Source organism: Nothobranchius furzeri, chromosome 7, assembly GCF_043380555.1.
Source record: "Nothobranchius furzeri strain GRZ-AD chromosome 7, NfurGRZ-RIMD1, whole genome shotgun sequence".
In the NCBI taxonomy this organism is placed as follows: domain Eukaryota; kingdom Metazoa; phylum Chordata; class Actinopteri; order Cyprinodontiformes; family Nothobranchiidae; genus Nothobranchius; species Nothobranchius furzeri.
Window position 1 is genome coordinate 13,823,203 of NC_091747.1, and position 14,343 is coordinate 13,837,545.

A 14,343-nucleotide genomic window follows, 5' to 3' on the forward strand; every position below is an offset into this window, starting at 1 on the left:
CTCACTTTCAGTTTCGCCGCCTACTGGCCAGTTTTGGAACAAAACACACTTTAAACACACTTTCAGTGACGTCACTCTGCGAGTCCTCATTTTGTATGTGTGTCAGACACAATAACACATTTGACCCAGGTTATACCCTTCTTGGGGCTTAAGCAAGGGTAACAACAATTAAATCAAGCAAATCTTGACAAAAATGAAGATTCAGTTTAGATTCACTTTAGATTCAGTTATCAGTGCCTGCACATCTTGGGTTTTTTTTTTGTTGTTGTTGACAAAATGTCTCAAAATATAAAGTTTCAACATTTGTCAAATTATATTACTATTATTTAATGAGTCTTACTTCTCAAGATCAATGCACAAATTGTCTGATCTTCACTATGCAGAATGATGTGTGTGCAGATTTTGATCCTTGAAGAGTTTATATTCATCTGTATTAATATAAATGCATCTGCAATCTACAGTTGAACTTAGAGATTCCTGCCGCTGTCATGTGATTCAGTATGATCATCAAGCTCAGTCTCGACTCAGTGAATTCCTAGAGAGTATTCTAAAGTATTCTGTAAATTCATTGGGAAATGGTTTTTTGGGGACCTATGCTACTACCAGAAGTTGTCTGCACCAGACCAGGGCCTGTGCTGCTAGCATAAACCAACTGAGCCTCACCAGGGCCTGCACTGCTGGCTGGACCCATAGGCATCACATAAGGGCCTGTACTGCCGGCTGGACCCATAGGCACCACACCAGGGCATGTGCTGCTGGCTGGACCCATAGGCATCACATCAGGGCCTGTACTGCTGGCTGGGGCAGTCTGCATCACACCAGGGCCTTTGCTGCCGGCTAAACCAACTGCATCTGTGTTGCTAGTGGAAGACATCAGCACCACACCAAGGCCTGTGTTTCTAGAAAAGCTCATCTGCAATACATCGGGTACTGTGCTGTTGATTGAAGCCGTCTACACCACATTGGTAAATGTGCTAGCAGAAGCCCACTGCTAGCAAGCCACCAGAACCTGAACTTCTGGCTGGAGCCTTACTTGCCATCCTAGGTTTGTGCAGCCTATTTAATTCAGCATCAACAATCATTGTGTGTTTTGGATAATGGCTTTTTAAAATAACTTTACTTTGCTTATTGGCTGTGGGGGGCCTTTGGACACTCAAATTCTCTAAGATGAGAACATTAAACAGTGTCCCCACTCTGCGAGACATGGCAGATCTACATGCGTCACTGCTGCTATACATCCTGTACAATTTCCAATGTATTTGAAACAGGACATTAATTTATCATTTGAACTACAGAGAGATTTACCTCATCTTCAAAACCTTCTTGCTTTGTAAAATTACAAAATTAATTATGAAAAATCCTGCTTTGTTTCAACATTTCACAAGTCAAAATCAATAAGTAATGTTACAAATCATAGACTTCTGATCGTCTTACTACTGCTCTAATCTGGTAATGTACAACCTAACCCAGGCCCTGAGCTGCAATGTAGTCAGACACCATCTGAATTTAAATCCTAAATTGAGCTGAAGATAGTTCATCTTAATGTGCGCAGCTTGTTATCCAAGGTGGATATTATCAACCACTTCTATTTATCATTTACGTAAACAATCTTAGTCTAAATGTGCCAGATGCAAACTTGCACTTCTATGCTGATGATACTGTTATTTACAGCTGTGGTTCAACTCTTGTCCAAGCCATTGACTCCTTGCAGAAAGCCTTTTTTGCTGTCCAGCACTCATTACTTCTGCTTAAACTTGTTCTCAACGCAGACAAAACAAAGCTCATGCTGTTTTCTAAATCAAGGAATTTGGCCCAAATAATCCCATCAGTAACCACTCTTGAAGGTAATAAAACAAGAGATGGTTCACATATATAAATATCTGGGGATTTTAATTGATGACTTGCTCACCTTCAAACCACATGTAGAGAATCTTGTGGAAAAACCTGAAGTTAAAACTGAGATTTTACTTTCAAAATAAGTTGTGTTTCTCTTTTAATACAAAGAAGCTGCTTGTTGCTGCAACATTCTTGCCTGTGCTGGATTATGGTGATATTCTATATATGAATGCTTCTGCTCAATGTCTTTGAATGGTTGATTCTGTGTATCATGCTTCTCTGAGGTTCATCACTAACCATAAATTTCAGACTCACCATTGTGAGTTATACTCTCAGGTAGGATGACCTGCTTTGTTAAGTCGGAGGAACTCTCATTTATACAGTTTTATATATAAGGCAATACTTGGGTTGCTGCCTTCTTATATATGTTCCCTGCTTGCAATGAAACATGCTGGTCGGTATTCTCTTTGTGCGCATGGTTACTTGTTGCTTTCTGCTCTATTTGCCCGAACTGAACTTGGTAAAAAAGCTTTTGTCCATTTAGCACCCTTGGCTTGGAACAAACTGCAGAAGGACTGGAAGATGACTGAATTCATTGCATTTAGTGCTTTTAAATCTAAACTACGAATCATTGAGCCCAAGTCCATAACATGAAACTGTTTCAATTAGATTGACTGTCATTTTAACTGACTTTTTATTTTTTTAATTGAATTTTATTTTATTTGTAGTCTTTCACTTATTGTTGCATGTGTTTGAGTAACCTCTGTAAATGTGAGACACCTGCTGCTGCCTATCTTGGCCAGGTCTCCCTTGAAAAAGAGGTTTTTAACCTCAATGGGATCTTCCTGGTTAAATAAAGGTTAATAAATAAATTGATGAAAAAAGTCAACTCTTCATTAATTATATTTTAAATTCAACTTACCTTATACTTTTTACAATATAGTATAAAATGCATATTGTTTCTTTAAACACTAATACACTATTAAAACTGCAGAATGCACAATTCCAGCTTCATTTAGTAATTCAATTAGTAGATAAAAGTGAGTAATTAAGTCATTTAATTAACTAAGCAACTGTAAATATCACAGTATGCAGCAGTACAATTCAATTTCAATTCAATTTTATTTATATAGCGCCAAATAACAAACAAAGTCACCTCAAGGCGCTTAATAGGTACCGAGAAAAACCCAATCATGTGACCACCTATGAGCAAGCACTTTGGCGACAGTGGGAAGGAAAAACTCCCTTTTAACAGGAAGTATATATATACAGGAGCTGTTTTACCTATTACAAATTGTAAACTATATATATATATATATATATATATATATATATATATATATATATATAATAGTAATACAAACTGTATTAAAAAACTGTGTTACATGTGGAAGTATAAAGTATAATAGTAATACAAACTGTATTAAAAACTGTGTTACATGTGCAAGCAAAGTATAATAGTAATACAAACTGTATAAAAAACTGTTACATGTGCAAGTATAAAGTATAATAGTAATACATAAAGTATAATAGTAATACAAACTGTATAAAAACTGTGTTACATGTGCAAGTATAAAGTATAATAGTAATACATAAAGTATAATAGTAATACAAACTGTATAAAAACTGTGTTACATGTGCAAGTATAAAGTATAATAGTAATACAAACTGTATAAAAAAATGGTTTGTTGCATGTGCAAGCAAAGTATAAAGTACAATAATAGTAATGCAAACAGTATTAAAAAACTGTTACCAGACTGTAATTTATGTTATAAAGATGAATGCTGGTCAGCGGGTTGAATTTCTTGTATACAACTACGTCGCCTTGAGCAGTCTCGATCTGTTGCCAAGTTAAACCAGCGGATAGCATGTTTACATATGTCGTGGTCAGTGGAACTGCGGGAGATGGGATTTTTTTTCTCATAGAATCTGCAATCACAAAAGCAGATTTACATTTTAATCATCATCCATCACCACAATTTACTATTGTAACAGGCCACAATCTCCACTAATATCTTTCTGTAAGCAGAAAATAATTTGTCAACTAAAGCTCTGAATAATATTTCTTCTTTTATTAGACCAGCTTAAGAAGTAGCTCTACAAGTTTATATTGACGCTGTGTAGCGTTTATAAAAAGTGAAACGCTGGAAACAATACCTCAGTGTGTGAATAGCAAAGGTATGAACTGGCTGGTGGCAAGAGCTGTCGTAGTGGAGCACATATTGTTGACCCAGAAAAATGTGTGAACATTTTAAAATGGGTACTTACGCAGGAGCAGTGTTTTTGATGACATCTGGTTGAAAGACTTCTTCCCATTGACACCTTTCTGAAGCAGAGGCTGCTCACTTTATTTTATCTGGAAGTGACAAGCCTTGTTTAAAGGCCCAATGGATCAATGACTATAAAGGTATGTTATATGTTGTTCCTTATGGCTGCTGCATGAATATTACCGGAGCTGCAACTAATGTTTATTATAATATTTAGTAATATATAACAATTGTTTCAGTTTCCCTGAGGGAACCTCCCAAATTGATCAATAAAGTTATCTATCTAGATTAAAACTGTTTTACATTTCCATGTATTTGAAATTTATTGCAAAATATTTTAAATTTTTTTTTATTATTGGTATTTATTTATTGTTTCAACTCATTTGTTGAATCCATGAACGTAAGCATCTAGATAATCCCCTCACAATTAAAACATTTTATGATTGTTTGTTCTGCATGTTTTGTCAGTGGCTGATCAGCTGCAGTAAACCTGATTTGGATTGTATTACTTAACACTACTTATTGAACATCTTGTATTAGGACATGGTGTATTTGCCTCTGAACCAATTGAAAAGGGATCCTTTGTGGTCGAGTACAGTGGGGAGCTTATCTCAGAACATGAACGGGACAAGCGGCAGAAAAAGTACACAGAAAAGCAAACTGCTTTCCTATTTGATTTTAAATGGAAAAATAACACATGGTGGTAAGTAAAGGCATATACAATATCAGTTGTTCTTCACAACATTATGTTTTTAGTGAAGAAATCATATGTTCTTTTCTTCACTTTTAGCATTGATGCCTCCCGTGAAGACGACTCACTTGGCCGGCTGGTTACTGATGACCACAAGTACCCAAACTGCAAGATGAAAGAGCTGGCAGTCCAGGATAAACCTCATCTCTGCTTGTTTGCTATTGACAATATCCAAGCAGAGAGTGAAATCACCCATGACTATGGAGAATCTATGTGGCCATGGCGAGCTCTGGTAAGCAAATCCTCTTTACAGATTGTGCAGTACAAGAAATGTTAAATATTAGTAGATGAAAACATAGATGGTTATTCTAGTTATGAAGACCAGAGTAGATCAGTGCTGGGTTTAGAGCTTTTATTAACAAAATTTGACATTTTTGTCCCTTTACACATGTTTTTGTCCATTTAACCTGAAGCTGATCAGTTTACATGATTGGATTTCTGGGGAAATAGATGGCTTTACATCAGTGTTGGGTTTAGAACTTTTATTGACAACAGCAGGAGAAGCTAGAAGTCAGGAACATGAACTCTACATGTGTTCAGTCATCATGTCCTCATATTGTTTCAAGCTGTGAAGGAGATGTGTGTGTTTCAGAATACGTTCTCATATGGTTGGACCAACAACTGTAGTGTGTGTGTGTTACACTGTCCTCATATTGTTGGGTAGCAGAACTGTACAGTGTTAATAGTTTCTATACAGTCTGATATAAGGAACTCAGATTCTTCTGTGAATAATATTCACTGAAACAAGTATGATCTGTAGTTAATTAACTAGTCAGGATTCATAGTACAGAATGTTTGACATTATATTGTTGTCTTTTGTTTCAGACGCCAAGTGTTGAGACCATGTCCCAACCTCCTACAGACCAAGAAGTGAGTGAAAAATTCATTTCATTCTTCCAACAGGTCACACATTATTTTTTGTATTTGAAATCAAGTATATGAGTCAGTTGGGCCTAGTGCATAAATGAAATGCACTTTGATTGTTTTAAAACAATCAGTATGAGTGAAAGTTTCCCCAAATCAACATTTGCATTAGGAGAAAGAAATTGTCTATACCATTTGTTAGTCCAAGCTTTCCCTTTAAGCATTTGCTTGATCTTTATTCTGACTAAATTTAATATTTTTGTCCTTTTACACATTTTTGTCCATTTAACCTGAAGCTGATCAGTTAATATGATTGGATTTCTGGGGAATTAGATGGCTTTACATCAGTGTTGGGTTTAGAGCTTTTATTGACAACAGCAGGAGAAGCTAGAAGTCAGGAACATGAACTCTACATGTGTTCAGTCGTCATGTCCTCATATTGTTTCAAGCTGTGAAGGAGATGTGTGTGTTTCAGAATACGTCCTCATATGGTTGGACCAACAACTGTAGTGTGTGTGTTACACTGTCCTCATAGTGTTGGGTAGCAGAACTGTACAGTGTTAATAGTTTCTATACAGTCTGATATAAGGAACTCAGATTCTTCTGTGAATAATATTCACTGAAACAAGTATGATCTGTAGTTAATGAACTAGACAGGATTCATAGTACAGAATGTTTCTGACATTATATTGTTGTCTTTTGTTGCAGACACCAAGTGTTGAGACATTGTCCCAAACTCCTACAGACCAAGAAGTGAGTGAAAAATTGGAAGAAAAGTTATGAGCCACCAAAGCTGTTTTTGGAAACCGGCCTTCAAGTGAAACCACGCCCGGTGACCTTTGGGACATGGTTTGACCCCCTTAGGAATGTGCTATCATCATGAAACGTTCAGATCACTTACAACTCCATAGATTATACTTTCACGTGATGTTTCAGCCTGATTGGACCTTGTTTTCACACAAATGGACCCAGAAGTATGTGAAATTGGGCTTTGTGCGACATAATTCTGGGTGCCATTTAAAAACCAGATCTGAGCTCTCTAGGACATTCAGAAGAAAAGTTATAAGCCCGCAAATGTGTGTTAGGAACCACGCCTTTAAAGAACAAGTGATCCGATGACCTTTGTGACATCATTTGACCACATTAGGAATGAGCTATCATCATGAACCGTTGGAATCACTTATAACTCAATAGATTCTACCTTCCTGTGATGTTTCAGCCTGATTGAAGCTTTGTCAGAGAACTGAACCCTGAAATATGTGAATTTGTGCTTTGTGCGACATAATTCTGGGTGCCATTTAAAACCCATAAGTGGTAATGACTCCATTCCTTCTGTTCCAGATATAGACCATTACTTGGAGTATTTTAAAATCAACCTGACCTCTCTAGGATATTCTGAAGCCAAGTTATAAGCCCACAAAGGTGTAACCGGACACTACCTGACTATATCCAATTGGACACGCGTCCCGAAAGGGCCCTCGAAAAGGTCCGACGGCCGCAATTTCGACGTGCTTCGATGAGATGGTAGCCGGGATGCACCACAAACAATTTCGTGCGGCTACGCCTGACTGAATTCAAACGGCGGCCCGAAAGTGTGAAAATTTAGCTCAGGCTTTGTTTGCGGCCTTCTGTCACTTGAGACCCTTTTCGTCTGCCGTTCAGCCCACGTTGGTCCGAGGCGCCCGAAAATTCTTCTGGTGCATCCCACCACTGGCCCGAACCACAGAATTTGAATTTGTGCCGGTCGCATCGTGTAAAGCGTCCGTTTGGGGCCGGACGGCAGTGTTCCCTCCTTTTTTGCCATGTGCTCGGCAAAGTGGCATTTCTCAACCGATTTTAACAAAACAAACATTGATTTGGCATGCCGCCGTCACCCCGAACTAGCCCAGGCAGTTTGGTAGCCGTAGCTCGTTGTTCCGGTGCTTTTCTGAACCCTAGGTCGCCAGAGGTCACGCTCTTTTTTGGCCACAGCTCCTCAAGCAAACGCCCGATCCGTCCCGTTTTTGGAGAGGTGGTCCCCGTGGTGCCAAGCAATCATAATCCGCTGTCAAAATTGAAAAGAAAAAAAAGTCGCTTCCGAGTTAGGCCAAAAAATGTCCTCTGAGACGTAATGCCTCAAAGAGGACTTGTGTTTTGCTGTTACAAAGTGGAAAAAAAAAGTTCTGCTGGTGCCAGCGGCGCCATCTTCGGATATGTGGTTCGGGGGCCAAGCACTAGTCCACCCGAGGTGGTTTGGTGGCAAAATATTTTGTGGTTCCGGAGATATAGCCCCCCCAAAGCGCGCGATTTTTGCCAGTTTGCAATGGCGCAATTCTAGCGCCGTGAGGGCTATCAAAAAGGCGAGTAGATTTTTGCTCTCGTACCGGACTTCCGAACCAGAGAGTGAATTTTTTTTGACTGCGCCCCCTAGTGGCCGAACTCGGTCAGTGAGCGACGTAGCGTGACGCATCTTAGAAATTATGATTCGGCATGTGCTTATTTACAACATATGTGAATTTCATGTCCCTACGTAGAATTTAACTATTTTTAATTAATTAAAAGCAACGGACAAAACCCTAGGCCCCAAATGAAGCCTGGCCAAGATTTGAGCCCCTTTTTGGCTGCCGTTCGGCCATCGTTGATCCGAGGCTCACGAACATTTTTTTGTTTTACCCCAGTGCTGGTCCGAACCATAGATTTCAAATTTGTGTCGGTCGCATCGTGTTAAGTGTCCGTTTGGGGCCGGATGGCACTTTTCTCGCCTTTTTTGCCGTGCTCGGCAAAGTGGCATTTCTCAACCGATTTTCACCAAACAAACGTCGATTTGGCACGCCGCCGTCACCCCGAGCTAGCCCAGGCAGTTTGGTAGCCGTAGCTCATTGTTCTGGTGCTGTTCTGGGTCAGAGGTCAGAAAAAATGATGGATTTCAGCTGAAAAACAGGGTTCTCTTCAACCTACAGACTTGCAACTGATATGCTCCTTGACCTCACATGTCCAACATATGTTAATTTCAGACAGATTGGAGCTTGTATCACAGATATGCAACCAGAAATATGTGAAATTGTGCTTGGTGCAACATAATTCTGTGTCCCATTTTAAAACCATAAGAGCTAATAGGGGCTGTTAATTGGAGTAATTTAAAACCAAGCTGATCTCTCTAGGACATTCAGAAGCCAAGTTATAAGCCCCCAAAGCTGTTTTTGTAAGCAGGCCTTTAAGGCATAAGTGATCCGGTGACCTTTGTGACATCATTTGACCCCATTAGGACTGAGCTATCATCATGAAACGTTGGAATCACTTATAACTCAATAGATTCTACTTTCCTGTGATTTTTCAGCCTGATTGAAGATTTTTTCAGTGAACTGGACCCAGAATAATGTGAAATTGTGCTTGGGGCTATCATCATGAAACGTTCAGATCACTTACAACTCAATAGATCTTCATTCTTCCAACAGGTCACACATTATTTTTTGTATTTGGAATCAAGTATATGAGTCAGTTGGGCCTAGTGCATGAATGAAATGCACGTTGATTGTATTAAAACAATCAGTTTGAGTGAAAGTTTCCCCAAATCAACAAACGCATTAAGAGAAAGAAATTGTCTATACCATTTGTTAGTCCAAACTTCCCCTTTAAGCATTTGCTTGATCTTTATTCTGTCTAAATTTAATATTTTTGCCCTTTTACACATGTTTTTGTCCATTTAACCTGAAGCTGATCAGTTTACATGATTGGATTTCTGGGGAAATAGATGGCTTTACATCAGTGTTGGGTTTAGAGCTTTTATTGACAACAGCAGATGTTAGAAGTCAGGAACATGAACTTTACATGTGTTCAGTCGTCATGTCCTCGTATTGTTTCAAGCTGTGAAGGAGATGTGTGTGTTTCAGAATACGTCCTCATATGGTTGGACCAACAACTGTAGTGTGTGTGTTACACTGTCCTCATATTTTTGGGTAGCAGAACTGTACAGTGTTAATAGTTTCTATACAGTCTGATATAAGGAACTCAGATTCTTCTGTGAATTATATTCACTGAAATAAGAATGATCTGTAGCTAATGAACTAGTCAGGATTTACATTGTTGTCTTTTGTTTCAGACACCAAGTGTTGAGACCATGTCCCAAACTCCTACAGACCAAGAAGTGAGTGAAAAATCCACTTCATTCTTCCAACAGGTCACACATTAATTTTTGTGTTTGGAATCAAGTATATGAGTCAGTTGGGCCTAGTGCATAAATGAAATGCACTTTGATTGTGTTAAAACAATCAGTTTGAGTGAAAGTTTCCCCAAATCAACATTAGCATTAGGAGAAAGAAATTGTCTATACCATTTGTTAGTCCAAACTTTCCCTTTAAGCATTTGCTTGATCTTTATTCTAACTAAATTTAATATTTTTGTCCTTTTACACATGTTTTTCTCCATTTAACCTGAAGCTGATCAGTTAATATGATTGGATTTCTGGGGAAATAGATAGCTTTACGTCAGTGTTGGGTTTAGAGCTTTTATTGACAACAGCAGGAGAAGCTAGAAGTCAGGAACATGAACTCTACATGTGTTCAGTCGTCATGTCCTCATATTGTTTCAAGCTGTGAAGGAGATGTGTGTTTCAGAATAGGTCCTCATATGGTTGGACCAACAACTGTAGTGTGTGTGTTACACTGTCCTCATATTGTTGGGTAGCAGAACTGTACAGTGTTAATAGTTTCTATACAGTCTGATATAAGGAACTCAGATTCTTCTGTGAATAATATTCACTGAAACAAGTATGATCTGTAGTTAATGAACTAGTCAGGATTTATAGTACAGAATGTTTGACATTATATTGTTGTCTTTTGTTTCAGACGCCAAGTGTTGAGACCATTTCCCAACCTCCTACAGACCAAGAAGTGAGTGAAAAATTCATTTCATTCTTCCAACAGGTCACACATTATTTTTTGTATTTGAAATCAAGTATATGAGTCAGTTGGGCCTAGTGCATAAATGAAATGCACTTTGATTGTTTTAAAACAATCTGTTTGAGTGAAAGTTTCCCCAAATCAACACTAGCATTAGGAGAAAGAAATTGTCTATACCATTTGTTAGTCCAAGCTTTCCCTGTAAGCATTTGCTTGATCTTTATTCTGACTAAATTTAATATTTTTGTCCTTTTACACATGTTTTAGTCCATTTAACCTGAAGCTGATCAGTTAATATGATTGGATTTCTGGGGAAATAGATGGCTTTACATCAGTGGTGGGTTTAGAGCTTTTATTGACAACAGCAGGAGGAGCTAGAAGTCAGGAACATGAACTCTACATGTGTTCAGTCGTCATGTCCTCATATTGATTCAAGCTGTAAAGGAGATGTGTGTGTTTCAGAAAACATCCTCATATGGTTGGACCAACAACTGTAGTGTGTGTGTGTTACACTGTCCTCATATTGTTGGGTAGCAGAACTGTACAGTGTTATTAGTTTCTATACAGTCTGATATGAGGAACTCAGATTCTTCTGTGAATAATGTTCACTGAAACAAGTATGATCTGTAGCTAATGAACTAGTCAGGATTTACATTGTTGTCTTTTGTTTCAGACACCAAGTGTTGAGACCACGTCCCAACCTCCTACAGACCAAGAAGTGAGTGAAAATTCACTTCATTCTTCCAACAGGTCACACATTATTTTTTGTATTTGAAATCAGGTATATGAGTCAGTTGGGCCTAGTGCATAAATGAAATGCACTTTGATTGTTTTAAAACAATCAGTTTGAGTGAAAGTTTCCCCAAATCAACATTAGCATTAGGAGAAAGAAATTGTCTATACCATTTGTTAGTCCAAACTTTCCCTTTAAGCATTTGCTTGATATTTGTTCTGACTAAGTTTAATATTTTTGTCCTTTTACACATGTTTTTGTCCATTTAACCTGAAGCTGATCAGTTAATATGATTGGATTGCTGGGGAAATAGATGGCTTTACATCAGTGTTGGGTTTAGAGCTTTTATTGACAACAACAGGAGAAGCTAGAAGTCAGGAACATGAACTCTACATGTGTTCAGTCGTCATGTCCTCATATGGTTTCAAGCTGTGAAGGAGATGTGTGTTTCAGAATACGTCCTCATATGGTTGGACCAACAACTGTAGTGTGTGTGTTACACTGTCCTCATATTGTTAGGTAGCAGAACTGTACAGTGTTAATAGTTTCTATACAGTCTGATATAAGGAACTCAGATTCTTCTGTGAATAATATTCACTGAAACAAGTATGATCTGTAGTTAATGAACTAGTCAGGATTCATAGTACACAATGTTTCTGACATTATATTGTTGTCTTTTGTTTCAGACACCAAGTGTTGAGACCATGTCCCAAACTCCTACAGACCAAGAAGTGAGTGAAAAATCCACTTCATTCTCCCAACAGGTCACACATTAATTTTTGTGTTTGGAATCAAGTATATGAGTCAGTTGGGCCTAGTGCATAAATGAAATGCACTTTGATTGTATTAAAACAATCAGTTTGATTGAAAGTTTCCCCAAATCAATATTTGCATTAGGAGAAAGAAATTATCTATACAATTTGTTAGTCCAAACTTTCCCTTTAAGCATTTGCTTGATCTTTATTCTGACTAAATTTAATATTTTTGTCTTTTTACACATGTTTTTGTCCATTTAACCTGAAGCTGATCAGTTAATATGATTGGATTTCTGGGGAAATAGATGGCTTTACATCAGTGTTGGGTTTAGAGCTTTTATTGACAACAGCAGAAGCTAGAAGTCAGGAACATGAACTCTACATGTGTTCAGTCGTCATGTCCTCATATTGTTTCAAGCTGTGAAGGAGATGTGTGTTTCAGAATATGTCCTCATATGGTTGGACCAACAACTGTAGTGTGTGTGTTACACTGTCCTCATATTGTTGGGTAGAAGAACTGTACAGTGTTAATAGTTTCTATACAGTCTGATATAAGGAACTCAGATTCTTCTTTGAATTATATTCACTGAAACAAGTATGATCTGTAGTTAGTGAACTAGTCAGGATTTACATTGTTGTCTTTTGTTTCAGACACCAAGTGTTGAGACCATGTCCCAACCTCCTACAGACCAAGAAGTGAGTGAAAATTCACTCCATTCTTCCAACAGGTCACACATTATTTTTTGTATTTGAAATCAAGTATATGAGTCAGTTGGGCCTAGTGCATAAATGAAATGCACTTTGATTGTTTTAAAACAATCAGTTTCAGTGAAAGTTTCCCCAAATCAACATTAGCATTAGGAGAAAGAAATTGTCTATACCATTTGTTAGTCCAAACTTTCCCTTTAAGCATTTGCTTGATATTTGTTCAGACTAAGTTTAATATTTTTGTCCTTTTACACATGTTTTTGTCCATTTAACCTGAAGCTGATCAGTTAATATGATTGGATTTCTGGGGAAATAGATGGCTTTACATCAATGTTGGGTTTAGAGCTTTTATTGACAACAACAGGAGAAGCTAGAAGTCAGGAACATGAACTCTACATGTGTTCAGTCGTCATGTCCTCATATTGTTTCAAGCTGTGAAGGAGATGTGTGTTTCAGAATACGTCCTCATATGGTTGGACCAACAACTGTAGTGTGTGTGTTACACTGTCCTCAATTGGACCCAGTGTTGACATGTGGCAAGACGCTCCTCGGGGTGCGTCTTGCTTGGGCTTCTCTCCTGGAGGCCCTCAGTCAGACCCATTGTTGACATGTGGCAAGACGCTCCTCGGGGCGCTTCTTGCTTGGGCCTCTCTCCTGGAGGTGCTCAGTCAGACCGAGTGCTGACATGTGGCAAGACGCTCCTCGGAGCGCGTCTTGCTGGGGCCTCTCTCCTGGAGGCGCTCAGTCAGACCCAGAGGTGACATGTGGCAAGACGCTCCTCGGGCCTCTCTCCTGGAGGCGCTCAGTCAGACCCAGTGTTGACATGTGGCAAGACGCTCCTCGGGGCGCGTCTTGCTGGGGCTTCTCTCATGGAGGCACTCAGTCAGACCCAGTGTTGACATGTGGCAAGACGCTCCTCGGGGCACGTCTTGCTTGGGCCTCTCTCTTGGAGGCGCTCAGTCAGACCCAGAGGAGACATGTGTCAAGACGCTCCTCGGGGCGCGTCTTGCTTGGGCCTCTCTCCTGGAGGCGCTCAGTCAGACCGAGTGCTGACATGTGGCAAGACGCTCCTCGGGGCGCGTCTTGCTGGGGCTTCTCTCATGGAGGCACTCAGTCAGACCCAGTGTTGACATGTGGCAAGACGCTCCTCGGGGCGCGTCTTGCTTGGACCTCTCTAACTGAGGCGCTCAGTCAGACTGAGTAGTGACATGTGGCAAGACGCTCCTCGGGGCGCGTCTTGCTTGGGCTTCTCTCCTGGAGGCCCTCAGTAAGACCCATTGTTGACATGTGGCAAGACGCTCCTCGGGGCGCTTCTTGCTTGGGCTTCTCTCCTGGAGGCCCTCAGTCAGACCCATTGTTGACATGTGGCAAGACTCTCCTCGGGACACGTCTTGCTTGGGCCTCTCTCCTGGAGGCGCTCAGTCAGACCGAGTAGTGACATGTGGCAAGACGCTCCTCGGGGCGCGTCTTGCTGGGGCTTCTCTCATGGAGGCACTCAGTCAGACCCAGTGTTGACATGTGGCAAGACGCTCCTCGGGGCGCGTGTTGCTTG

At 39.7% G+C, this 14,343-nt stretch overlaps 1 protein-coding gene across 1 annotated transcript; it reads left to right on the forward strand.

Annotated features, from left to right (window-relative positions):
• Nucleotides 1-1,167: 1,167 nt before the first annotated feature.
• LOC139070532 (N-lysine methyltransferase KMT5A-like) lies at nt 1,168-13,054 on the forward strand. The gene is made up of 7 exons (XM_070552874.1): nt 1,168-1,241; nt 1,672-1,844; nt 4,644-4,806; nt 4,894-5,086; nt 5,680-5,724; nt 6,427-6,471; nt 12,735-13,054. The coding sequence occupies exons 1-7, from the start codon at nt 1,168-1,170 to the stop codon at nt 12,834-12,836; spliced, it is 795 nt and encodes a 264-aa protein (XP_070408975.1). The 3' UTR covers nt 12,837-13,054.
• Nucleotides 13,055-14,343: the final 1,289 nt, after the last annotated feature.